The sequence below is a fragment of the Tinamus guttatus genome, unplaced genomic scaffold (genome assembly GCF_059628265.1).
Source record: "Tinamus guttatus ecotype Peru unplaced genomic scaffold, ASM5962826v1 Tinamus_guttatus_pri_ptg000074l, whole genome shotgun sequence".
Lineage (NCBI taxonomy): Eukaryota > Metazoa > Chordata > Aves > Tinamiformes > Tinamidae > Tinamus > Tinamus guttatus.
In genome coordinates this window covers 226,917-253,077 of record NW_028288608.1, presented here as the reverse complement: position 1 = coordinate 253,077, position 26,161 = coordinate 226,917, and the positions used below count along the sequence as shown (strand labels likewise).

The 26,161-nt window shown below is 51.5% G+C and overlaps 2 protein-coding genes across 3 annotated transcripts in view; one reads left to right on the top strand and one right to left on the bottom strand.

Moving 5' to 3' along the window:
- Positions 1-2,116: 2,116 nt before the first annotated feature.
- Positions 2,117-2,787, bottom strand: TMEM170A (transmembrane protein 170A). The gene is made up of 3 exons (XM_088519817.1): positions 2,662-2,787; positions 2,419-2,589; positions 2,117-2,296 (listed from the first exon to the last, which is right to left on the bottom strand). The coding sequence occupies exons 1-3, from the start codon at positions 2,777-2,779 to the stop codon at positions 2,166-2,168; spliced, it is 420 nt and encodes a 139-aa protein (XP_088375943.1). The 5' UTR covers positions 2,780-2,787; the 3' UTR covers positions 2,117-2,165.
- A 214-nt stretch (positions 2,788-3,001) lies between these two features.
- CFDP1 (chromatin remodeling protein CFDP1) overlaps positions 3,002-26,161 on the top strand; it is a 52,126-nt gene continuing 28,966 nt past the window's right edge. For both annotated transcript variants that reach the window (XM_088519816.1, XM_088519815.1), the window contains exons 1-5: positions 3,002-3,057; positions 3,123-3,201; positions 3,492-3,708; positions 4,964-5,079; positions 18,341-18,445. In XM_088519816.1, the coding sequence (XP_088375942.1) occupies positions 3,003-3,057; positions 3,123-3,201; positions 3,492-3,708; positions 4,964-5,079; positions 18,341-18,445 (572 nt within the window). In that variant the 5' untranslated portion in view covers position 3,002. The remainder of the gene's footprint in view (positions 3,058-3,122; positions 3,202-3,491; positions 3,709-4,963; positions 5,080-18,340; positions 18,446-26,161) is intronic.

Genomic DNA, 26,161 nt, shown 5'->3' with positions numbered 1-26,161 from the left:
AAAGATGTGTCTGTTGCAGTAGGTGGGGAAGCACAAAGTCTGAAGTGCATCAGCATTTGCTGAAACAACCATGCTGGGCTGGAGGGGCTCCTTCCTCAAAGGCTCCTTCAAGGAGTTTTGCCTCATCTTCTGCACGGAGCCAGGGCCGCCCTCCCTTCCCCTTCTGCACGAGCTGCTGCAGCAGAGGGGGAAGCTGCTTGGGGCCTGGTTGTATTTGACCTCAAACTCTTCTGATGAGGTTCTCCCCTTTGTGGACAGTTAGAACCTCACCCACCTGAGGAGAAGGATTCACATTGAAGTATTTCCTAAATTGCACAGCTTTATTCCTTGGATTACTCTTCGGTAAACAGCTCCTGAAGAGTAGTTTCTCCCCCAGCTCCCAATGGACCATTTGAGATGAGTCCTAGCACTTCAATTTCTTTCTCATGATAGATCTCTGACCCTGTTTAGGGCAGTCTCAGCACTGAGGACATGAAGTTTGCAGAAGGCAACTGGCCTTACAGAAGAGCAGGTACAACAGGGGAGCTGGTCTGGAAACCAAACAAGCTCAGGAAAAACAGACATGGGATGTGTGTCCTTGGAACCTGCTCTTCTGTGTACGCAGCTTCCTTCAGCAACCCAAGGACCATGCTCTGGACCACAGCAACACCGTGGCACTGGCTACACTGCCCAGCAAAATCCTGGGGATTCAACCTTAGCTCCCCCAAGGGCTGCCCCAAAAGCACCCAGCTTGCTACACGAGAGCCCTGATCACACACTGTGCCCCAGGCAAGAAGGGAGAGCTCAGAATTGGTTAAAAGTTACTTAAATAATTAAAACACTTCATAAGGAGAGACCACATCGCCTGCTGCTAAGGGTCGGCTGTAAGGATATGTTCATACGGCTCGTCACTGAAACACAGCAGTCACCAGGGCTCTTCGAGGGCCCTGTCAAGCAGAAAACCTGCTGGGACACTGCGGGCTGAGCATTTTTATAACGCAAAACCTGTCCTGCCTCTGCACCCACAAAACAGCAAAGGACAACAACCTGACAGCAGGGGTGCAGGCTGTCCCCGCAGCAGTCACACAAGCACTGTGATGAATTCTGAATACACAACAGATCTCTGGGAACACAGTACCTATGTGAACGTTTTCAGCAATTAAAAAGACAACTAAGAAATTCAAAAATACACGTATTTTTCCAAGCCCAAGAAAGAACAGGGCCACCTGCACGCCCAGGGACTCCCAGCACGGCTGCAGGGTGCAATGCTCGTTCAGCTGGGCTTCACCTCTCCTACAAAAGGTGCACGGTGCCTGAGGGGTCTCAGTGTAATCAAAGTTTACAAAAATAGAGATACTTTTTTACATAATTATTTCCTCTACCCCAGCATTCACATCCCCAACTCTCCAACATGAATTTCTATCTTGCTAAAATGATTTTTCTTTCTGTTGCTCCCCAACTTCACTATAACCATGATCTGGTATAAGAAAAATGGGGCCAGAGAAAAGAAAAAATTAAGTTTCTCATTAAAAAAAAAAATCACATTAAGGTTCACTGCAAACAAAGCAGAAAGAGGCTGAAACATTAACTGAGCTGTGGACACACCACATTGTTCTGTAGTAATGTTTCTACCCCAAAGCAGGCTGCGGCACATTTTAGTTATACCCTATTACTACTACAGTTCATCACCTGCAAACGGTCCCTAAGCCTCTTTCGGAAGCCCTTTTCCTCTCCTCCAGAAAAAATAAAATCTCACTTGGCACTTAGCGTTACCAAAACGTAACAAATTTGCTCTTTTCACCTGACCTTCGACCAACCCTAAAGCAGCCTGCAGCCCCGCAGAGCGGTGCGTTGCGGGTGGGAAGCATCTGCTGCGGGGGGCACTGCCCGGGAATGCCTGGCTCTCGGCTGCAGTGCCGTGAGAGCACGGGCTGCTGCGCCAGCCAAGGGAATGCGTTCCCCCAACAGATGCTTGTGGCACGCAACCTTTGACATTAGAGTTGGCAAAGAGAATGCGGTCTGCTCGGAGCCTCCGCTACCACCTTGGAGGCAGGAACGGTGCCTGGGCGCATCCTTCAAGCCGTGGAGAAAGCGCACGCCGAGGAACACCTGGAGGCGCAGGGCCCGCGCGCGGCATGCGCTTTGCTCTTCCTTTGCCCTTTGGGTCTCTCGGGTCTGGGGCAAAGCTATAGGGTAGCTAAAATCCGCAGGAAGGAGACCACCACCACGCAGAACGTCTGGCCCACTCCCAGGATGAGGGCTTCGAACGGGATCATCTTCTTCCCGGCAGCTCTGTATACTCCAGCAATGGCAGCACCTGCGCGGAGGGGGAACAGAGCAGTGAAGGGGAGGCCGGTTCCGCGCCGGGGGCAGAGCGGTGCCGCCCCGCCGCGCGTCTCGCGCCCGTGGCTCTCCCGCTCCGCAGGCTCCGCCGCCTACTTGTGAGGATGCCGGCCGTGATGGGTCCCACGACGCCCATGAGCAGGAGGCTCAGCGACATGACGCGCCCGTACTTGTGGCGGCGCAGCGTGAAGAGCGCCAGCAACGCGGCGGGCAGGTGGAAGGCGAGCGAGGACACGAGCGCCCACAGGAACACGCCGTACCACATCTCTGCGGGCCGACAGCGTGAGGCCCCGCCGCGGCCCCGCGGCCCGCGCGCGCCGCCACCGCCCCGCCGCCTACCTGGGAAGGTGGCCAGGGGGCTGGAGTAGGTCGTGGTGCCGTTGCCCGCGCGGGGCACCAGCCGCAGGCTGAGGATCTGCTGCAGAAGCCCCCCGCCACCGCCCGCGCCACCCTCCATCCCCTCAGCGCGCGGCGCCGCCGCCCGCCCCGTCCGCCCGCCGCCGCCGCCAGCCAATCGCCGTCGCCGCGGCGTGACGGGCAGCGCCCTCCGCCAATCGCCGCCGCGCACCCGCGGCCGCGGCCCGCCTCCCCCGGCGCCGTTGCCGCTTCCCCCGCCAGCAGCAGAGCGGTTCCGGGGAGGGCTCTCGTCGCGCCTGCCCGTTGCCGCCGCTCGGGGCGGCATGTCGGCCTCGGAGGACTACTCGTCAGGGGAGGATGAGGACTACGTGCCCTCGGGTGAGCGGCCGCGGGCCCGGGCGGGCGGGCGGGCTGCGCGCGCGCGCTCACGGGCTGTGTTGCAGGTGCGGAGCACAGCGAGGACGACGCGAGCGAGCTAGTGGCGGAGGAGGAGGTGCCGAGGCCGCGCCGCGCCGCCGGCAGGTACGGGCGGGCCGCGCTGCTTCCCCGGGCCGCGCCTGCTCCAGGCGGCTCCGCGTGCTCTCCTCCTGCCCCCGGAAAACGTTCGGCCTCTTGCGGGACTGCAGACGCGGCCCCTTCCCGGGCTCTGCCCCGCGTTTCCAGAGGCTGCCGCTTAAGCAGGGGCCCCTGTGGGTTAGGGGGAATCTCCTGGGCATGAGCTCCGAGCAGGAAGCTCCGAGCTCTGTGTCCCGCATGGTGGCTCCGGGACGGGGTCAGGGTGGCTCTGTGCTCGCTCCTGCCTCTGCTTCCAGGAAGAGGAAGAAAAGGGGCCTCCTGCTAGAGCCAGGTGAAGATGAGGAAGATGAGGCTCAGCCCAATGATGATGAAGCGGACAGCTTAAAGCAGGCTGAAAGGGCCAGGGAGGAAGAAGAAAAGAAGAAAGAGGATGCTCTTTGGGCCAGTTTCCTTAGTGATGTGGGGCAGAGACCCAAGGTGATGACTGCTGCCCAAGAGGCACAGAACAGCAAGGTAATGGGCCTGGGGCTCTGGGATGGGTCTGAAGCCATAAAGCGCAAAGGCGGAAATTGTCAGTGCAGCTGGGAACAGCTACTGGTCAGAGCAGTAGGAAAGCTCTGTTCCGTCCTCATCCTCACCCCTAGCATGGAGCCTGGCGGGGCAGGTTGGCAGCAGCTGCTTTCTGTGGGAGCAGGCAGGGTCTGTGTTGTGCTAGTGCTGCTTTTGGGGTTGCTCGTAGGGTCTAGGGCTGTGCTGTGGCCGTCCTCCCTTCCTGGTCATGGAGTTTCCATGGAAAAACATGAGCAGCCTGATGAGGTCCTGGCCGGGTTGCGCTTGTGGGCCCGAGGCTACATGGCAAGGTGGTGCCTTCCCTTGTGAGCTCCAAAGGGAGACTGTGACTTGAAGCAGCGAGATGTGTTGAACACAAAGTCCTCATCAACACTGTATGAGGTTTATTTTTGCTACTGTGCTTAAAGTCACAGGGCACCTGTGGCTTTGTAATTACTTTGCTTGTAACTTTTTGAGGAAGAGTCCTTTTCAGATGAGCTCTCATATCTACTTTCCTCTTGGAGTTGTTACTGGCTGAACAGCTGGGGCAGTTCTATGTAAGATGAGAGGAGGAGGGAGAAAAATCTTCTCTGAGTAATGCTGTCTTAATTGGAAAAATTGCTGAAATCATGAATGAAGTTTGAAAGTTCCTCTGTAGTCAAAGCCAGTTTCTGGACAGATGATGTTCCTCTACTCTTTTTTGTTGTTGTTGAACTTCTTAAATTGTCTTTAAGAGCTGTGTAACGTGCAGTTGGTTAGAAGCCAAAATTGAAGCTGTTGCCTTGATTGTGTAAGGGTCCTTTTTATAATGCACGCCATTAAAAGCGGTAGCTCTTGCTGATTAAGTATAGAGGCGTTGTTGGTGTAGGTTAACCTCCTCAAGGTTTTCTGGGAGAGTGAGCCTTACTCTTGTTCCTTATGGGTTGTTTCTCCTGCATTCTTGATCAAAATTAAGTATATTTCTGGGTAACTAGTGCTAGTGGGTTTACTGTATGATTGGAATTACTTTGGGGTGGGCAGTGTCTAGGCTTTAGCTTGCTTGGATTTTGAAACACAACTTTTCTGTTATACTCATTCCTGTGTTTAATTATCATTTTACTTCCTGCCCTGGGTCTGTTCTGGTCTCTGGCCTCCAGTGAGAGGCTGAAGCTAAAGCAGAGAATTTCCTTAGCAGCAGGGCTGTGTTTCTCTTTTTGCTTTTCCTTCATATATTTCACAGGTGGAAGAAAAGAGTGCGAGCAAGTTTCAGGAGAAATCGAAAGAGCCTGAGAAGCCAAAAGACGCAGGAAAACTGACGATCACCAAAGTGTTCGACTTTGCGGGTGAAGAAGTCAGGTGAGTTGGCAGACCCACTGCCTCCCACTTAATCCCAAGCCAAGTTGGGGTGCGTGGGGAGAAATAAAGGGCACTGGGCACCTATAGTGGAGCAGGGTGCATCAGCTCAGTTGTCCCTTGCACTTTCCAGATTGGGTAGTGTACAAAGTATTTGGCAGAAGCTTCCCTGCCATGCTGCTCCTGTGGAGGTAGAGATGAGAACCATGTGTGACCCCACAGGTATGGCAGGGATGTGTTTTGGTCCTTCAGTCTGATTTAGGTGCCGTGGTAGGGGCAAAATATCTGCCTGCCCTGGCAGTGTACACAGCCCAATACAATGATTTAAAGAACAACAGCAAGCGGTTTGGCAAACTGGACTGATTGCTAATCCCTTTTCCTTCTAAGACAACTGCAGTGAAGTTAGGCCAGGTAAAATCATCCTTTAGGCTGAGTTTGGCATATGGGATGCCTCTTGGGATGCCCCCCAAGAGGGGTAGGGATGCCGTCAGCCTGCAGGACCTCTCCTGAGGGGTCTGGGCGAACCCCCTTGCTGCCTGGCTGCACTGTGACCTTGTGGTGGTTTTGAGGGGTGCCTTTCCCCAGGCGGAGCTGGTAACAAAACCAGGTTCTGGCCATATTTTGTCTGACACCAGAGGGCAGCAGCTCTCAGCAATAATTCATGTGCTGTGAAGAGGGTTTCTGTTGCTTCTGCTTTTAATGGCAGCGTTGCTGCCTGAGCTGCTTGAGAAGCTGCTGCTGTGACTCGGTTTTCTTCAGATTTGTCATTTCCTGACACCGTCTGAACTGTAGGAATACACTCCAATCCCTGAGGAAATGGCAAAGAGCTGCCCCACTGCAGCTTTCTTTTCCCAGTATTTCCATGGTGCGTGCTTCCTATGAAGGAAAAATGAAGCCTTTCTGATGGGCAGATAAAGGCCTGTAGCAGAATTACAGGCAGAAACCTTGATTCCTGAAACAGTCCAGCTGCTGAGCAGAGGTCCCTTCTTTTGCCCAAGGCCCGGGATGAAAGTGGTTCAAATGTGATGACGTATCAGTAGGAAGAGATGAAGTAACAGAATTGCAGCTCTGCCAAAGCCCTGTTGGGTTCTGCCATCTCCATCAGCTGGTGTGTAGCAGAACTGCATTTCTTGAGCTTTGAGGAGGAGTGTGAAGTCAGTACGCAATCTTTTTTGAAGCCTGCACTTGTCCATCTGTGTGTTGTCACAAGTAAGTCCCATGTCCTAGCATGTCTGCAGAAGTGTATGATTTAAAGGAGGGGCTTGATTTACAGATTAACTTGCCTTGCAGGCTCATTTCAGAACACAAGTCTCCTGCTTGTGGAAGGAACTGTTTAGTCTGTTCGCTTTAAAACAAGGCTTGTTAAAACCCTTTCAGAACCTAGTGAAAACTGGTGTTTTTTGCTCTCCTGTGAAAAGAAGCCCCAGCTTGTTACAGTTTAAGTGAGGAATTATGTTACAACACAGGCCACAGCTGGACTGAGGTTTGAGTATTACAGCTATGACTAGATTTTGCACAGTGGCAACAGATGAGTGTTTTTTTTTTTTTTTTTTCTCCAAGTCTTGCTTCTGCTTATGTTGGCGAAGTGGAGGGATCTTTTTCTGTCCTGCCAAAAACATGTTTTGCCTTGAGGAGCCCTGAAGTATGTTCACCTAAGCGAACGTATTGAGTTTATGCTTTCAACATCACCATCTAATCTATAAGTTTTTTTTTTTTTTTTTTTTTTTAATAGTTGTATTAAGTAGCTTCCAAATTAAAGGCAGGCTCTTCTGCACTGGCTGCTTTTCTGGTGTCCTTGGTGCTTCCCAGTGCTGTCCCTCTGCCTTGGGGAACCACAAGAAAATCGATTATCAGTTTCTACTTGTGTTTAATCAAATAGGTCAAAACCTGGAGCCCGAATGGCAACAATAATGTTGGAAACCTGCAAACCACCAAGGCCTTTTTTCTTTCAGCAACACTTGTATCAACAGGTCACTGATTCAGCAACAAAGTCTGCAGCAAGATCTGAAGAGCTTTCTCCTGCTGGCAGCAGAATTATGTCTGTGTCTCCAGTGCTCTGATAATAGAAAGATCCTTCTGGTTTTTGCCCCTTGCTTTCTTTGACTAACAAGCCCAGTCAAAGCTACAGCTTTGGAGGCATTTGCTGCACCCTGCATATCAAAGCATGTTACACCGTTAGTTACCCATAGACTATAAGGGGTTGTCACTGCTTATAGCTATTGATGCATTTCTTTAACAATAGCAGGTGAGAGCCAGAGGGCTGTTTTTGCTGTGGAATAGCAGGAATTTGTCTTTGCATGACCCATAGATTGACAAGTGCTCTGAATACCAAATGCTGACTTCCTTGCCTGGGGAACCAGCTGGCAAATTGTTGGTTACAAAGGACAACACACTTCAGTTTTGTGTGCATAGCTGGGCTCAAAGAACTGCAATGAGAGCTGTGCTGCTCTGCTTTCTAAATGCTTCGAGGCTACTTTGGGGAGTGCTTCTTTTTTGAAAGCTTGAGAAGAATTTAGATCAGTATTTAAGCACGGATGGATTCAGGGCACAAATTTCCACAGTCTGCTCATTGGAACTCTTCACAGAAGGTCATTTAGTCCTGATATCTTGTCGCAGAATATATTTATCTTTTTCCCTCTAAAAAGACGGTCTAATCTCTCTTACATGACTTAAGGAGTAGAAGCCTCTTGATGGAAATCACCATCTATAAGATGATACTAGAATAGTTAAAGATATTCCTTATTAACCTGTAAAGTCCCGTGTGTGTTACTGTAGCTCTTGATGCTGCCTGTTCTGCCTGGTCTGTTAAAGTTCTGGGCTAGCAGTGCAGTAAGTTCAGCATTACAAGTGACTGTTTACCAAATAACTACACTTAGTATGCTTTAATTCTGTAAAATAAATGATTTAGTATTGCCTTGTAAAGCCAAAACTGTAGAATCCTGCAACTAGAAATAATCTTGGTAACGATTTTCTGTTTTCCAGTTGTGCTCTGTCTGCTTTTCATTCCTCCCATGTGTTAAGTAGATTAGGAGCAGCGGGTGAGTGTCACCCAAATGGCTGTAATGATGGTCAGGGAGAGCAATTTGTGGAGGCAGTTTGCAATCTAAATGGAAGGTCAGAGTCATTTCTCAGTGCCAGGGAAAATTTAAACCACTCTGCAGCACCCTGTTTTATGAACTTACACTGTGCAGCATGTGGGGTTGCACTAATAGGGCATCACATCCCCGGTACCAGGCTTTCTAACTCTTATTATCTTATCTGCTGCAAAATGTAATTGCTGTATCACAACACTTGTTTTCTGCTGGGCAGCTCTGCTTCTTTGACCTTGGCTTTCTTTAAACTGCTGCTGTGCTTAATGCATCAAAAGGCTTCTTATGTTCCTGCAGTGAAAACTGGTCTTGTGCCCATCCTGCATCGTGCCAAACACAGCTGGTGTGAATGCGCCTGGTACAGCCCTTCTGGTATCACAGTCAGTGTAATAGCTTGTAAGGGAAGAACCAAGTCAGGTCATTGAATGCTAGAAGGGATAGATTTTAATTTGGAGTGTATTTTGTGTGCCTTCATTTGACTTAGAAGGGTGTAAAACAACATCGAGAGGAATGATAGCTGTATGGGGTAGGTGCTAGCTTGGGAACACAGGCCTGTGTTTGAGACACTTTGTCCTTATGTTATAAATCCCAAGTCAAGGGGACACAACCAAAAGCATTTTTATGTGCACGTGCGATCCGTTATTGCTGTTCAAAGCCCAGGCTCTGGGCCCTTGCTTGCAGTCTGGACGGGGATGCTTTGCTGCAGAGCCAGGGTGCCGCTTCAGTGGCTCCTTCCCAGGGTGCGTGAGCGAAGCGGCCGAGCCAGGCGATGCCACAGCAGGCCCCGACTCCCCCTCTGTCACTGGGGAGCTGCTTGCTGTGCTCCATGAGAACATCCCTGTCACGCTCCCCTTTGCTTTCTCGGAGGGCTGTCCTCTCCAGCAGTGCCAATCCGAGACCCAGAAAGACTTCAGCCAGGCTGGGCAATGAGCTCAGACCTCTGCACTGTGCTCCCTTTCTTTCCAGGCCTTGCCTCTGGTAGGTAACGTGCTCCTTGCAATGAGCTAACCTCCTGCAAGCATTTGCTACTGCCCCCTGGAAGAACTATGGGATTCAGGTTTTTTTGCATTAATCCTTGAGCCTTTTTCCCAAGGCTTTTCCTGTGCTTGCATGCTCGCAGCACGTTCCTGTTCAGATCTCCTGCCTGCCTGATAGGTGTGCCTGTGGCTGAGCTTGTGGCTGCAAATGTCGAGAAAGCTGCACCCGTGGCTCCTGGCGGCTTGCTGGGCCTGGATCCATGCAGAGATGCTTCCCAAAGATTGGCTAGGTTTCCAGATCATCTCTTCAGTGCAAGTTCTCTCCGTGTGGCTAGATGCACAGAGAAGTAAGTGCGAAAACGCAGCCTGTACTTTCTTGCAAGCTGCAGGTCCTCCTCTCAGCCAAGCAGCAGTCGGCATTGATCTAGTTGCTCTGTTGGGAATGGCAGATCCTGGGGCTTTGAACCAGAGGGATTTGCAGCCAGAGAGCTGTGTCTTTACTGTGGACTCTGCATAATGTGTAAATGCTTCTCTGGTGGCACTTCAGTTACTTGTTGAAGCTGAGCAGATGGGTGAGATTTGTACAAAACTGACTGAAGCTCGTCTTCCAAACTGGGCTCGGTAATCTTATCTGCTGCTTGTGTGCCTGTTTGCTGATTGATTCGGGCTGCTTCCGAAAGCATTTCTCAGCATTTGCCTGATTAAAGCTTGCTGCTGCTTTGAAACTCCATGCTGTGGGAAGCTGAGCCTGGCACAGTGTTCTTGCTGGGAGAGCTCTTGGATTAAATCTACAGCCATGAAAATCACCTGATTTACAGTGGGATTTTTCTTGCTCCAAGGGGCAGATGCTGACCCAGTTCCATAAGTATTGTTTGCTTTTTAGGCTGCTTTTAAGCAGGTTTTACAAAAGCATGATAGTGCCTGGGTGTGTACAAAGGAGCAGGAGTCTCTGATGAGAGTGTTTGAAGTCCTTGAAGGCTTCAGAGATGTAAAAGGGGAAAATCCTTTCTTGGATTTGAGTGCTGTTACTCCTGCCTGGGAGTGTGAGACCCAGGTGGACTGAAGGCAGGTGCTGCTTCCCTGCGTTCCCGCATCCGCTGCCTGGGGGACCGAGGGATCCCAGCTGCCTTTGTGCAACTCTGTGTCACAAAGCTAGGAAAGGCTGGTGCCAAGCAAGGTGGACGTGCATGATGTCCTGTTGAATGCAGAACTTGTTGCTGGATATAATGGATACTTAGAAGTTTATGCAGTTTCTTAGAAGGGATTGGGCAAATTCATGGTTGGGGGGGCGAGGGGGAAAACATGTGGGGGCTCTTGGGATGTGGGCTCCATCTCAGTTTTCCCAGTCTGTGGTTCTGGAGTTCAGGAATGTGTGTGTGTATGTGTGTGTGTGTGTATGTGTATATATATATATATATATATATATATGAGAAAAAAAAAAAAAAAAACACTATACTAATACTCCTCCCTAGTCCTTTATAACTGTTTGATGACTTAGTGTCACTTACTGTCACCGCTGGTGTTGGGAATGCTGCAGGTAGCGCTACGCCTGTGTCCAAGGCTTTCATTTGTTGTGGTGTTCCATATGGTCCTTGAGATCCTGCGACTTGGGCCTGGCTGCCTTGAGCACAGGGTGAGACCCGAGCCAGGCTGGTAGCGTTAGCCGGGCTCCTGGGCCTTGCTCCGGGCTCTTCCCCTTCCTGGTGAAGGCCGCAGTCTCGCTGCGGGAGGATAAATCCTTAAAGTCCTCAACCAGCTTGACGCGGCTCTCCGAGAAGTGCTGACCTGTGCTGCAGCACAGCGGAGTGGTCGTTTAGTTCTTTGCAATGGTACAGTGCTGTTTTGCAGGCTTTTTTTTTGTTTGTTTCTTCTGGTTATCAAGGGTTTTTTTTTAAAAAAAAAAATTATTTTTAAAGTTATTCTGCAAAAATTAAGGTGTCTGTTGGAGCAATAGCTTTGGGCAAGAATTGGCAGGAGTGAGGAGACTGCTGGGGATCATCCCGAGTTAATGTATGTTGGGGGAAGGGAGGGGAGAGGAGGGAATTTACTGCCCCGACTGCTAGGATTTCAGACGGACTTGGAGGGCACTTTTAAGGATGTCTAGCTGTCCATCTGCCTCCTTGTTCTGTGTGCTCAGTGCGGCTCGGATGCGTTGGGCTGATATGTGTCGTGAGAGCGTGCGAGGCCGTTAGCCCTCTGCATGCCCAGGAGCGGGGGGATTGGCAGCGAGCCCTGCTGCGTGCGAGCCTGCACCCTCGCGCCCTGGGCAATGGGCAACACCGAGGGATGGCTGGGTGCTCTCGAGGGAACCAGCAGTGGCCCGGGAGCACGTCCCTCATCGGTGCTGCGGGCTGCCGCGTCGCGCAAGGCTGGGGCGCGAGCGACGCGTCCCGCGTGTGCCTCTAGCAAGAAGCCTTTGCTGCGTTGCTCAGCTGCTGGGGTGAGGAGGTGGCTCCCGAAGGCTCCGTTTGCAGCGTCCGGACTCGTCTCCCGGCGAGTCGACAGTCACCTCCTCCTGGGCAACGTGTGTGGGTGCTGCAGATGGGGCATGGCAGGGCAAACTGAACCAGCTGCCTTGGAGGAGGAAGTCCATCTTCCTGTTTTGTCCTGCTTTTTACAACGGTTTTGGCTATGTTGGCAAGGAAGCTCTAGGAAGTGTAAGAAAAATAAACCCTAGTAGGCTCCCCTGGGAAAGCTGCTCCATGGCCTAGTCGTTTGGAGGGCTCTTGTCCCCATTCCCTGCCTGATGAGGGATGCTTTAGGCTCCCAGGGCTTTTCCTGTGCTCCTCCCTGGCCAAGGTGCGCCAGGGAAGGGCGCGTAGCTGCTTGCAGGTTTCCCAGTGACTGCCCGTGCTGCCTCGCTGGAGGGTGAGGATTGCCCCTGTCCTTGCCTTAACAAGATCCGTGGGCTCTGAGGGGCCTGGCAGGACTTTTGGAGCTTGGCGGCTGCTGGCCCAGTCGGAGCCTCACCTCTAGAGCGTCCAGACGCTCGATGTGAGTGGTAGGAAGCCCAAGTGTCACATTGTGACTGTTTCCTTTCCTGCACGTGAGCCCTGAAGTGCTGATCTTGGCACAAAGGGCTGCAGGCAGCAGCCTCCATGTTCCTGTTCTTACGGCTAGCCACAGTTTATCTTGGCTTTTTCCCGTTTCAAAAACAGCTGTGAAGTTGGGGTTGGGGAATTCTTCCTTTTTCTCTCTTTTTTTTTTTTTTTTTTTGATGCCACTAAGTGAAAATGACCCCTCTCAAAGGCATGTGAGGATGTGGAGGTGTCGCGGGGGGGTTTCATAGCCTTTTCCCTGCGTGTCTCCCTGCCGATGCCTCCGCGGTTCCTGTGGGATTCTCAACGCTGGGTGATCCTGCTTGTCGCCGCTGCAGACAGGAACGCAGTCCGGCCTCTGTGTGGGAAAGCGCAACGTGCGCAACGGCGCCACAAACCTCGCCGGGTTTGCCAGGCCAGAGCTGTTTTGAGCCCAGTGAATCGTGTTACAGCCTGCGCAGAGCGTTTGAGGAGAGGGAAGGCCTTGTGGACAGCTCCTGCCTGTTTTTTCCCTCTTTTTTCGTACATTGCAGTGCAGATGAGCGTTTTGCTTAGGTGAGAACGTGGGAGCCCAGAGGGGCTGCGACTTGCCCAGCGTGGCTGGAAGGGCCGGCCTGGCCGCGCACGCCGTTTGGCTCTCATCTGCTGGGTTCTGTCTTTCCTGCATTACCAATGTTCGGAAAATCCTGATGTGATGGAGTAGGTGCCTGACTGAAGGTGTCTTGGTTCTTTTAAAGAAATAACTAAGGTGCGCTGGTTTTGTCTGTGTGTTTTTGCTGGTAGTCAGTGGGATTAGACAAGGAAGCTCAGCTGGGATGCTCGAGACACAGCTTCTGTAATGGGGAAACCTCAGCTGGGGGACCCGGGAGCTTTCTGTGTTAGCCCAGAGGGGAGACAAAGCTGCTCCCTGCGCTGCTGCCTCATTGACACCTTGCGTCCCATGTCCCTCTCCCCTGGGAATGGTTCTGCTGGGTAGAGTTTAGTGGCATCCGTGTGACCCTCCTGTCCAGCTTTCATGGTTGTAGATGTATCTTGGACCCCTGGTATCCCTTCCCTGGCAGGAAAAATGACTATAGCAACACCAAAATTGCACTGTTATGCAGCAGTTACAGTATTGTGGAGAACTGTCTTGCTTTTGCTGTGCTTGCAACTTGTTGTTGGGGTAAAAAAAGTCTAGGTTTTGTCCCACTGGCACATCCAGCAGCCTCTATCCACCCAGATCACTCAGAGGTGTGTTCGGTAATGTGGTGTGAACCTTTTAGAAGGTACAAATAATCCTGGGAAGCTTCCAAGCCTGAAGTGTAAACTGCAGATCAGGCCTCTGAGGCAGTGGGGTTGGGTGAGAGAATATGATCCCACAGGTTTAAGTGTTGCTTAGGGAAACACAAAAATAAGGAGGGGAAAGGTTCTCATCAATGGGGTAGTGAAAACCCATGACCAAGGTGTGGACCGGTCGCTTCAGAGAGCCCTGTCTGATGTCTCCTGCCTGCTGCAAATCCCAATGGTAGCTCCGTAAAGGGAATGCTCCTTGAAGACAGGCAGCTCACAGAACTACCAGCTCTTCCAGCTGCCTCCGGCCTGTGCTGCTTCAGGGATGGGCTCAGTTTCCCAGGGAATGGCTTTTCCTGCCTGGTTTGAAGAGCAGGTTGTAGAAAACTTTGGTTGTTTTCTTGAGGATTTTTGCTTGTTTGTTTATTTCCTGAAAGGCAGGGAACTAACATCCTAACTTGAAGTTGGGAACTAAGAGCAAACAACAGGGCCTGCACAGACCAGCGGTGCAAGCACTGGGTTCTCCTCTGCAAGGTGCTTCTGTGGCTTCAGTATCCCGAAGGCATCCAAACCACGTCACCTGGAGCACAGAGATCCCCCCAAAAAGCATCTCAAAGTGGGTCTGGAGAGAATATTCCTCTGGCCACAGAGGGCTTCGGTGTCTTTTAAATGAACCCTGTTGCTGAGCAGTGTTTGCTCCTCAAGTGATCCTTCCCGAAGGCCGGAGGACCGTTTAATGAGGCTACACACAGATGGGAATATTGAAAAGGGATAATTAGCCTCACTTTTTTTTTTCCCCTCTGGGATTCCCCAGAGCTAACAACATTAGAGATCAGGTGGAAATTTTTATAATTGTCAGGCTTAAAGTGGGGCAGGATTCCCGAGTGAGGACTGATGGTCCTGAGCATGAGTGGGGAGGAGTGCTGGCATTTTCTAGCTCTTCCTCTCTTGCTCTTTCTCAGTGTGGAGGTCAGGAGAGAGAGTAACTTTGTGGTGCTGCAGTTAGGGACCTTAATTGCTGCCTTGGCTCTAAGAGCCTGCCCAAATACCAACATAAGCTTTCTCAAACTGATGGCACCAGGCCTCTTGGTTAAAGGATGTGCTTGAGAGCTACCCAGGGGTAGGTTAGAAGCATTTGGGCGCTTGGGAGGCATAAGGTGGCTCTGGTACAACAGGCCAAGAACAGGAGCAAGCCCCATGAGCTCCTTGATGGAGCAGGTTTGGGGTCTTCCCCAGCTGTTTCTGCTCTGCCTGCAGGGCTGCACGTCCTTCTCCATCCCTGCACAAGCCGTTGGGACATGCAGGGGTTGTGGTGAGGACGTGCAGAGCCCCTTGCTCCTCTCGCCTGAGCTGGGCACATCCCGGCTGTGCGGGACCCTTGGTGCCCCCTGTGCCCGGCCACCTCTCTGGCTTCAGCAGATGTGATGGTTCATCCCTCCTCTTGCGCCTGGTGCAGACCAGGAAACGGGAGAAAAACTGGTGCATTGAGCTTGTTCTTACTGAAAAGAAGGACAACAATTTGTTGTTAAATCCCCTGGCAGGACACCTGGGGCTCTGGGGATGCAGTGCTTGCTTTAGACTGTATTCCTTCTTCCTTTTAGCAGCTTACATGGCCAAGTGGAGTGTTGGGAACAGACAGCAACTGAAAATGAGCCTTTTCCTCTCAAATTAGGTCCACCACTAAAACTCAGCACTGGAAAATGGCTTCTGTGATGGCATGTGGGTTGTCTTAGATTCAGTGCCCAGTTTTCAAAGTAGGGCCTTTTGCATTAATACTGGTTGGTAAATGGACGTGAATGACACGCGTATGTGTAAGAGACACTTAGTGACCTAGTTGACAGCGTGTTTTGATTCTAATTGCTTCAAAATACAGAAGAACCTTCCTATTTCACAGCTGCGCGGTACCTCGTGCCGTGGTGTCATCTGTGCTACCGGACACCAACACTGTCCAAAATATTAATAAAATGATTCTGTATTTTGTGAGCTAATTTAATAGCCTAGGAATATAATGAAACCTTTATGGGGGGTTGAGAGACAGTGGTTTTGTGTGTGAATTACAGGGTCTGCAAGTGGGCGAGACACTAACTGCTTGTTTTAGTGCTGACAATATATTTATTTTTGTGTTTATTCCTGGATTAGAGTGTGTGAATAGCATCCCAGTAAACAGTCAGGCACATGGTTGCTTATCAAGTATTTAAAAGTGAAAGGTCTTGTAATTTTCCTTAGTAATGACTGTGATTTCTTCCAGCTGGATTAATGGCTCCCACTTCTACCCATGAAGAGCAAGGGGTATTTAGGCTTCTACATGGAGAGTTATCATCTCCTATAATAACACAGACAAGAGCATTTTTCCCCCTTCTTGGCCTGCGATCCGAGGAAGGATGAAACATGCAAAACCTGAGTTAATACCTTGTAAAGCCTTTTAATATTCCTTCTTTTGTCATTCCTGTTGGAGGGATGCAGGAATGGCTGCTGGCATCAGCCCAGCAGCAGCCTGAGTTGCTTTTGTTTCAGTTTGAGGCAATCAGTGGGTCTTGTGATGGAGCTGCCCTGAAAGGTCACTTTTAATTAGATTTTTGGCACATTCCTGTCCCCAGCTGTGCTGTCCTGGTGGAACAGGTTGCACACAGCTTTGCAGCTTGAGCCCACTGCAGTGAGCACTTTCAAAAAAATATTTTGAGTAGCTGCCGACAGGCCAAAGGGAAAAGCAAATTGTGAACCGAGTGTTTGGGTCTGTCCCTGTCATTGCTGCTGGTACCTGAGGTAGTGGCAAACAAGCCTTGAAGCCTGAGCCTCGGCCCTGACCTGTTCTGCGCCTCTGGGCAGCAGCTTCCTTGGGCTGAACCCCCTTTTCCTGAGGGGCTGTGCTGGAGCCGTCCTGAGCGGGATGTCAAGGGGGCTCCTGAACACGGTGTCCGCTCTCTGTGCAGTTCTGAACGCGTTGGAGCTGTGACCCTTGTTGTGCTGCCCCAACTATGCCATGCTGATGGCTGGCCAAGTCTTGAGCTGTTTTTCGTGTGCATCTGAACTGCACACTTTCCTCTCCCTCTTCCTTTGGGAAACACCTCAGTCAGGTCTGTGTCGGGTTGGAGGAGCCTGGAGGCGGTCATGGTTGGTCAGGCCGGGCTAGGGCACCTAGAGGATCCTGCCTCTGCCATGGGCTTTGGGGACTTGCCCAGCTCAGGTGGGTCCCAATCCCTCAAGCCCTTCAAGGGCCAAATTCGTGCTGCCTGTGGGATCTGTGGATGCAGCTCGCCTCACGCAGGGCGCTGCGGCTGTGAGCGGGCTTGAGCTCTGCTGCTGCCATTAAAAGCAGCCCACAACCTGCTGCTCATGGGGCTTGGCAGAAGTTCTGGCTCACTGCTGCCTAAGGACACTTGAGTTTATTCTGTCTAAGGAAATCCATGGAAGTAAAGTAACCGTTGGCGTATGGTTACGGCATGACGTGACTGTTTTTGAGGGCTTGTGGCTAGGTGCTGTTTAGGATGTCTTTAAATTGTGATGATCCTGGAGCAAGGCTTTGTTTTTATGTGCTTTTTCTCATGAATTGCTCTTCCTGTTCCTTTCTCCTCCTTTCCAATTTGATCAGCAACTGCTTCTAAATATTTCGTTGCATGGGATTTGTCTCTGTCCACGTGACTGCCCCTGCTTTGAAAGGCAGGTGACAACTGGTGGGGGGAATGGGGTTAATCTCTCGTCCCTTGGACCGAGGCAGGAGCTCGGCACAAGCACTGGCTCCTGTTCTTGTGCCTTTCCCACCTTTGGAGAGGCAGCAGAAGAGCCGTTCCCCTTCCCGAGCACTCCTTGCTGGTGCCCTCTGCGGCTGTGCCCTGCTCCCCTGCTGACCGGGGACACGGGTGGCTTCTGTGTGTGCGAGACTTGCAGCCTCGAGGCCTCGCCAGGCCCGGCGGGTCAGTTCGCACCTTCCCCGCTACTGGAAGCCTTCCTGGCTCCTCAGCATGAGCAGCAGGGCGGGAAGGAGCCCACCCACCCTCTCTGGCAGTGTGTGGGGACGGTCGCCGCGCTCTCAGCGCGTGGGGAAGGAGGCTGCCCTGCATGGGCCGTGTGCCCTGAGCAGGGCTCGGGAGACACCAACAGACTCGTTCTCAGGGGAGCGAAGCCGTGCGCTTGGTAACCAGGCTGCTCTAAGGGCTTCTGGAAGCCCCTAGAGCTGGTGGAGTTGGTATAACGGAGGGGCTAAAGTAGTTGGGATTTTCTAACTATTAATGGAGTGGTTTTTTGGAGATCCTCATTCATCTGTTTGTAATTCACTCTCTCCTGTAGATGCGATATTGATTTATTATTTTTTGCAGTTCAGTATTTTATGCCCTGTGGGCCTCAAAAAGCAGCTGGAGAATGAGAGCAGATTCCTGCGTTTGGCAGCGCCGGAGCTTTCTCTTTCGTTCCCAGCCCCGGCCGTGTTCCTTCCTCCGGTGCTGATGGCAGACGTTGCCAGCAGCGCACGCTGTGGCCTGCGGGTCATGGGTGGCAGCTCAGCTGCTGCCTCGCCGACCAGCAAATGAGGAAATCAAGAGCCCAATTAAGAGATGAGCATTACCCCTTGTGCCCTAGGTGGAGTATTCAGTAGCTTCTAGCCAGTTTGCTTGAATGAATGAGTGTTCCTGTTCATTTGGGGGGGAAGAAGTCCCCTCTTCCAGCTCTAATTAGCTACTCTTTTGCTTTTTTCTTCTATGTGTTTAGGGAGGTTGTAATTGGAATGAAGTCTTAACAAAATGCAAGCTACACAGGCTGTAGCTGATGGGGCAATTTTTGTGCAGGTGTTGTGGCCTCATAGACTAACTCTGCTGCCCGTGGTCTATGGTTTCCTTGCTGGAGTATCCTGCTCTTCCTTACCCTCTGCTTTGTCCTTTCTCCTTCTTTCTTTCTGTAGAGTGACAAAGGAAGTGGATGCAGCCTCAAAAGAAGCTAAATCTTTTCTGAAACAGCAAGAGAAAACGCAGTCAGGCGCTCCAGCTCCCCTCCCTACAGTCTCTGGGTGAGTATGTGTTTTTTTTTTTTCTGCCTAAGTGTGGATAATTAGTACAAAAGAAGGTGTTCCAGTTGGTGATTTAGGCTCTGCTCCTTTGCCTTTAAGCTAATGGATATTTACTGTCTGCAGGATTTCAATGGGAACAAAACAAGGCTTGGAAGGTGCAGTGATGTGGGGAGAAGGATATGGGGGAAGCAACCCATGAGTCTCAGCGACTCAGTTCATAATACCAGGCTTAAATTTCTCATTCCTTGTAAGTTATTCATCCTCGTAAGCAAACCTTGTTTTGCACATGCTGAGCAGCCTGATCATGGTGCGGGTAGCAGAAACGTGCCTGCTGTTGCCTGCACATCCCTTGAAAGGTGCTTCCCTGGACCATGAAAAGCAGCAACCAGCTGGGTGTGACTTCTGGCAAATCTTGGGAGAGCAGTTGCACAAGAGACTTTTTGCTTCTTCAGTGTCCTGTAATCACAGAATCACAGAATGCTTAAGTTTGAAAGGGACCTCTAGAGGTCATCTAGTCCAACCCCCTGCACATGCAGGGTCACCTAGAGCACGTGGCACAGGACTGCATCCAAGCGGGTTTTGAAGATCTGCAGAGAAAGAGACTCCACAACCTCTCTGGGCAGCCTGTTCCAGTGCTCTGGCACCCTCACTGTGAAAAAATTTTCCTTAAGTTCCTGTGGAACTTTTGGTGTTTCAGTTTCTGGCCATTTCCTCTAGTTCTGTCTGTGGCCACCAGTGAAAAGAGGCCAGCACCATCCTCCTCACTGCCTCCCTTGAGGTACTTATAGACACTGACCAGGTGTCAGCCTTCTCTTCTCCAGGCTGAACAGGCCCAGCTCCCTCAGCCTTTCCTCATAGGGCAGATTCAGTGTGGATTTGTCACTCTTTGTATAAGCTCTAACACATAATTTGGAGATTATCACAGGGCTCGATGAAGACCTGAGTTCAGGTCCTCTGCGCGTCTCGCATGCCTCTCCAGGCAGTTCTTGATGAACTTGGAAGATCATCCCCCTCCCTGGAATAAATAAGATGCTTCTGTCTTCCAACAGTGACCTTTATTTCAGTCAGTCATTTGCCTTTATATTTGAAAGGCCTAAGCCGGGTGTAATTTGGTCATGCAGAAACAAGACCCACTAAATAAATGCATTGTCTTTCCCATCTGCCAAAGAGCTCTTCTGCAGTGAGTTAAGGCTGCCTGTGTCGCTGGGAGAGGCTGTCGCTCACTTGCTGCAGCTGGACTGTCATTACTCTTCCTAGCTGCGTGGTGCCTCACTTGCAGGCAGATTGGTGCAAGCAGGGTGCACAGCGTGATGTATGGCTGCCCTTAACAGCTGCCGTCCCCAAGATGCATGAATTTGTCAATGAGCGTAGCCTTGTTGCTGGTGCCACGCTGCAGTTTTGTCCCTGTGGAGTTAATGGGAGTTAACTTAAATGTTGGTCTGGCTTATGACATTTTGCACTGAAACTTGTGTTGAGTGGATTGGCATTCTAGCTTCAACTTAGTTGGCCAAAGAGGCTAGGACAGCTCCTAGCTTGGCACATCTTGCCTTCGTCCAGAGCACAGACCGGATGCAGTGCAGGCCTGGGGGCCTTCCCGTTCCCTCCCCTGCTGCAGCAAGTCCTGCTTCTGCTGTGAGGGGGGTGCAACAGCTGTCCTTGCTCAGGGTGTGGGACACCCCAGTGCCCTTGGAGGTTTAGCAGGGAGCCTGGCCTCAGGAGTGGGTCCTCTGGCCTGCAAGCATGTGCAGGAACTCCCACTTGAGCACAGTAACAAGGCTGGTGTTGAGACCCTTGTGAACACACTCGCCTTTGGGCTTACAAGGGCGCTTCTGTTTGGGAAGGCAAATCCCTTCTGCGAAAATCATGGAGATCTAGTTCTAGACCTAGCACTAAGCCCCTGCCTGCGCCTCGGCTGCCGAGGGGCTGCAGCCTCGCATGATGTGCTAGAGCAGCGCCTGTGCAGCGATGGTGCCTCATGCCCATAGGTTACCCAAAATACAAGTTTGGCAGCGATGGAGTGCTTTGTCTCCCTCTGTACATCACAAGAGATGCCTGGATTGGTTTTGCTGTGAGGAATCAAGAAATATGTGATTCAGGCTCCCAGGGGCCCTCACTGCTCAGTGAGCTGCTGTCAGTCCCTGGGAAGAGCTTTGCTTGGCAAAGTGCAGCCTGGCTGAGTCGAGGGGACTTGCAGCTACCAGTGGCTTCTCCATGTGGCTTTGCTTTCTTCACCTCGCAAGCAGCTTGCTTCATTTCTAGCTGCAGCCAGCCTGGCCGCTGTTTATTTAATTTCCTTTCCCTAAGCAGATAGAAGTAATCCAGGAAAGCAGTGGCCACGAAAACAAACATCCGCTTTCTCATCTCCACATTACAACCCATGTAGCAAATGGGTCTAGGAGAAGGGATGTTTGGGGCTGAAAGTGCATTTCCTGAGTGTCTTTAACGTCCATCCCGGATGTGCTATAAAAAGCGAGATTTGCGCTTGCAAGGGACACGGGGGGCAGTTGGAGGAGAACAAGCCAAATGCTTGGCTGTAATTAAAGCCAGAAGTACAACTCAACCGCCCTGTTCTCAGCAGACTCTGCTGCCAAGGTCAGAAGTCTCTGGTTCCCAGGCTGTGCTGGTTTCCCAGCCTTTTTGTTTCTCTGGCCACATCCCCGTGACACCCCGGTTTTGGAGCTGTGACCGTGGGCGGTTGGTGTCTGGTATCCAGTTGCTAGAGGGGCTTGGGTTGGTGCTTTGTCCCAGCTGTGTTTCCCTCATGCTGAGAGGTTGTATCAGTTTGTCCTGCGCTGAGGGGTCAGCTAGGTGATTTCAGAGAATCCATTGATTGTTCCTGTCTATTGCAAAATGCTGATTGGAAGACTTGGAAAACAGCACAGACCGATCCCCAGGAGGTGTTTTGCCTCTCTGGGCAGCTGTGTGTGCTGGAGCTGGTTCCTATGCCCTGGCTTGGCCTTCCAGAGGCATCCGGAACAGCTGGGGCCGTAAGCGTGTGACCCCACGGAGGAGTCCTTGGGTCTCCAAGCACTGTGTCCCAGCTCCACTGCCAGCCAGGCAGGAGCCCCTGGAAGTCCTCCATGAGCTGGGTCACCCTCTTCCTCCTCTTCTGCGCTAGCAATCTTGTTTTGAAAGGCCGATTCATATTCAGGGGGTGGTATAAGAAAGCAGATGAAATGGCCTTTAAACAGGTACCCGCCAAATAAACGTGTGCCTGTGCTCACAAGGTGGAGAAGGTGGGGCTAGGGGCTGGGAAGGGTCTCCAAGCCTGGGCCCTTGTGCGTGAGCTGCCATGGCTTCGCTGTCTGCTCGAGCACGCTGGGGTTGCAGAAGGAACAGTTGTTCTGTAGCCATCTCAAATGCATAAGATGAAAGAAAATGCAGTTGACGGATTTTATTTCAGATTCTCCCCTAGGCATCTCTGTGCATGGCCTGAACGAGAGCCAGGAAGAAAAAGGGAGGTTTTCCTCTAGCTTTGTTCTTGTGCTTGCTTACTGCTGAAACCATTTGCAATTAAACATGGCCTCATTCACTCAGCCCAGCTGTGGCTTTTCTTTCGAGTTGTTTGATCCTGCCTGCAATTATAGCGGTGGATGTGTGACCTCCTGGGCCTTTTCATGCCTGGCGGGCTCGTATAAGCAGAAGGTGAGACTGGCCTTTGAAGGCAGAAGCTACCGTTCCCGCTGCGCTCAGGGGAAACGTCAGGCCTTTTGTTTTTTAGAAGCAGTTTGCTCCGTAGTGTGCTAAGGTTGGAGTAGATGGGTTCCAGCAGGAAGAAACCTGTGCGTCTTCTCTCCCACCTAGATGTGGCAGGAGGAGGAACAATGCCCATCCTCATGTGAGTGGGTGAATGGGCTGGTTCCTTCCCCCATGTGCTGAGATCTTGAACTAGTTACCTGCAGGATCCTGACTTGTTAATGTAATCTTCAAGTTAACCTCTCTTTTGAGATGCTTGGTTTCCTTCCAAAGCTTTTCTTTCGTAGGATTCTGGAGTTAATTAGATCACTTCGCTGTTATGCCTAAACCTAGTTTCTTTGGATCTTAATGCAGCTTTATTTATTTATTTATTTGTGCACGAGGCTAGAGCTGGTGGAACATATTCTCAGGTCTTGGCCCTGGCAGCAGGTGCCCTTTGGAGAGGGACACTGCTCGGAGACACAGGCTGTGCTCTTGCTGTAAACCTCAGAACATCTTGAGCAAATGCTGCAGCTCACATGCCTCCACAGAGCAGGTTCATTGCACAGCAACCCCTTGGGCCTCTCTTCTTCAGAAAACAAGAATTCCTGTTCCAGTTTCAGCCCAGAATCAAGTGCAAACCCAATTATCTACTTAAAACTCCCGCCCTGTTTCCCCTGCATGGGGTGAACAAAGATGCAGATAATCAAGAACAGCAGAGCGGTGGGTGGGTTTTTAAGAGTCCTTTAAGCAGCTGAACAGCTCTGTTCTTGCTGGTGGTTTCAAGAGTTGGGGGCTTTGCTCTGCACTTCCCTTCGTGTGCTCCAGAGAGTGCTGTGCTGCCAGGCGGTGGGAAATCCCAGCCCATGTTCCGGAGCCGGTGTCTGCATGTGAGCAGTGCACTACACGTTATCCTGTGCGTAACAAGATGAGCCAGCCAGGGGCGATATTCATGTGCCCTAGAGCTAGATTTCCTTATTCCCTATTTGTCCGCTTGGCTTGTGAAAGATGAGATGTTTTAAATGTGGCGGTGGCTGCTCCAAGTGAGTAATTCCTCTTCAGGTCTCAGGTCCTTTGTTCCTTTTATTTTGGTTTAATTATTCTTTCTTTGTTCATGGTTTTTCTGCTGCCTTATGCCTATCCACTCCTCGAATCACTGTGGTGATGAGGCTTTTTTTTTTTTTTTTTTTTTTTTTTTGAGTAGCTTGTTTTCATTTGCTTGGTGGACTAAAATACACAGCAGTTTGGTTCAGAAAGGTGCTCGCACATGTGGGGGAGAGAGGGAATTTGTCCCTTGGAGAAAACCACGGCTGCTTCAGCACTGAAGAGAAGGGGCTTTGGTGGGTCGTCACCAATCGGGTGCTGGCTGTCGAGCGCGCCAGCCGGCATGAGCCCCCGAGGGCGCGCCCTGAGGCGTCTCGGCGTGCCCTGAGGCGAAGCCCCGGCCAAGCAGCGGCTGTGGGGACCTGGCTGAGCCGCAAAGCAAAGTGAGGGCACGAGTTGTGGCCGGCAGCTTGTGTGCCACCTGCGTGTCCAGGCTGCTGTCACCTCAAGGGTTAACTGTGCACAGCAGAATGGCTGCTGCTTTGGTCCTTGCCCCTTCTCCTTACAGTTCTTGAGCTTATGTTAAGCCTCTTCTAATGAGAAGGGGAGCGCGGGGTGTGAGGAGTTCTGTGGCTGCGCTCCCAGGCTTGAAGCGAGACGTGACCAGCCACCCCCTGTGCAAAACACGAGTCGCAGGACTGCTGCTCCTGTCCTCGGTCTGAAGGAGTCGGTGCCTTCTCCCCCAGCCCCTCCACAACAGACAAGTGTGACCTGGGCTGCGCCGCTGTCCTGGGCCGTGTTGGCACGGGGTTACCTTTGCCTGGGGCAGCGGCACCTGCCTGGGCAGAAGAGCTCGACCGAGCGGTGCCTGGATGGCTCTGCCTCCGTGTCCGTGCGGCCAAGCGGGATCGCCAGGCTGCACTAACTGGGATCAGCTGTTTCTTTTTCTAGTCTTGTCCGGGGAAAGGAATCTCAGCTATTTGAGGACTTATATTCTCTAAAGCATTTGTCTTATAAAATACAAACAACCCCCACCAGACTAGGGCCTTTGATAATTCCCCTCTGAAAGCTGCGGGGCAGTTTTCCCTTAGGGCAGCGCAGGTTTTACGAGACATATTTTCAGTTGCTTTCATCTCTTGGATCGTGACTGTTTTTCTCTTTCCCCCTCTGTGAAAACGATTGAGGAAATTAACTGCTAATGGGGAATGAAGCCAGCTGTATTTTTACTCCAGACCCCTTGAAAGGCTGTGGAGGGAAACCCCTGCATCTTCCCATCGTTGGCTTGATCTAAGGGGAACAAGAGGTGAAGGGGGGAAGCCTGGTTTACTGGTTAAAGTCTGGGGTTGGAGGTGGGTGTTAAGAGCTTCTGTTTCTGCTGTGCTGTGGCTTGAGGGTGCATGTACATTTTTATATATATATATATATATATATATATATATATATATATACACAATACACCATTTTGCTCTTACAGTGCCTTCCTGCATATTAGCTAAGTGTCTCCCCTGTACCAAATGCTTATGTTGTGTTGTCTTGCTTTCCCACACTCATCTTTTTTTTTTTCACATCAAGGAACAAGTTGAGTGGAATTGGTCTTTCTAAAGTATGACCTGGCTAAACAAGGCTGGCATGATGGCCACGGCAGTGGTGCTCCCTCCTGCCCCAAGGTTTTTACATATTGGTGGCCTTGCTCTTGAAGAATCAGCATTGACGATGCTTTCCAGCATGTCTGTCAGTCGAAACCTTGATCTGCATGCGGTGGTGTTTGCCTCGTGCAGGACTAGGTTTAGAAAACAGACATGCCTAGGCTGGCTGCCTCCATAGCCAGATATGAAGTCAAGCAGTTGGGGTTAAATCACCAAGTTAACGAGGAGAATGCTGGATTTCCCCTCCCTGCTTTGAAGGAGGTGGCGATGTGGAGCTGAGCTTTCGAAGGGAGCATGGCCTCTGCTTGGAGCTGTAACCTCCCGCTTGACAGCAGTCTGTGCCACTGTTGTTCCCAGGAGAGCCCTGGAGTGACCGCGCGAGTTGTGCGTCTGCCGTGGCCATGGTTCCTGGCCCTGGGATGGCTGGTGTAGCTGGGTTTCACATGGGTTCTTGCTGGTCTGCTGGAGGTGAAATAACTTGGCCGCAGATCACTTAAGCCACTCCATCTCCAGTTCTTTCCTTCCCTTGTTCCTGTCCGAAACCTGGAGCCTCCAGTGAACCTATGTGCAGGATGAGCTGAAAAGGGCACTTTAAGCCCCAGGCTGTCCCGAGCTCTCCAGAGTGCCCTAATCTGTAAAGCCACCAAGGGCCTTATTTCCCCCTGCAGCTCAGCAAGGGCTTTCAAAGCTCCTCTGGTGCGTGGGGTTACAGCGGGGCAGGGAGAGGGGGGCTGATTGACTGTCCCCCCTGACAGGGACCACCCGCTTTTCTGAAAACAGTGGGGGGAGGAACTCTGTGCACTGTCCTTTCACGGTGCTCTTTTGGCACCTGCTCTGGATTTTCAAGGTTGATGATCACGTCCTTGGCCTGGCGTAGCGCAGTGGCTCCCATGGCTCCAATAGCCTTTGGGGAGCCGCGTTGGGACTTCAGCACTGTCCCTGAAAGCCTCTGGGCAGCGTGCGGACAGCACCTTCATCACCTAAAGGGCCTGGAATGAGAGCGGGGGTGATATTTCTCAAAGTAACAACTCCTGGGCATGTGCCATGGTGGACTGTAGCTTTATTTTCCTCCCTCTCCCTCTCTCTCCTGGAAGCTGCAGGAAGCCTCAGGAGCAGCAGGCCAGGTAGAAGGAGCCAGCAGTGCGAGCACAGAGGAAGGCAGCACTTCTCTTCCTCCTAGAAAGGACTCGCTGAACAAGCAAATGGCTGTTCCCGACGTTAAGGAAGGGGTTAAAGGTTCCCTGTGAAGGCTGGCTGCCTCCAACTCCCGCTTTCCATAGCACAAAGCCGGTGGGAATTCAGCCGAAGGCTGCGTCTCCCCCTGCCCCCTTCTCTGCCGCGAGAGGCAGGC

Coding starts and splice junctions, on each gene's coding strand:
- TMEM170A (XM_088519817.1), bottom strand. CDS start 2,779: ATGGAGGGTGGCGCGGGCGGTGGCGGGGGGCTTCTGCAGCAGATCCTC. Junction 2,590..2,661: donor CCCCCTGGCCACCTTCCCAG/GTAGGCGGCGGG, acceptor GTCGGCCCGCAG/AGATGTGGTACGGCGTGTTC. Junction 2,297..2,418: donor CACGGCCGGCATCCTCACAA/GTAGGCGGCGGA, acceptor CCCTCCGCGCAG/GTGCTGCCATTGCTGGAGTA.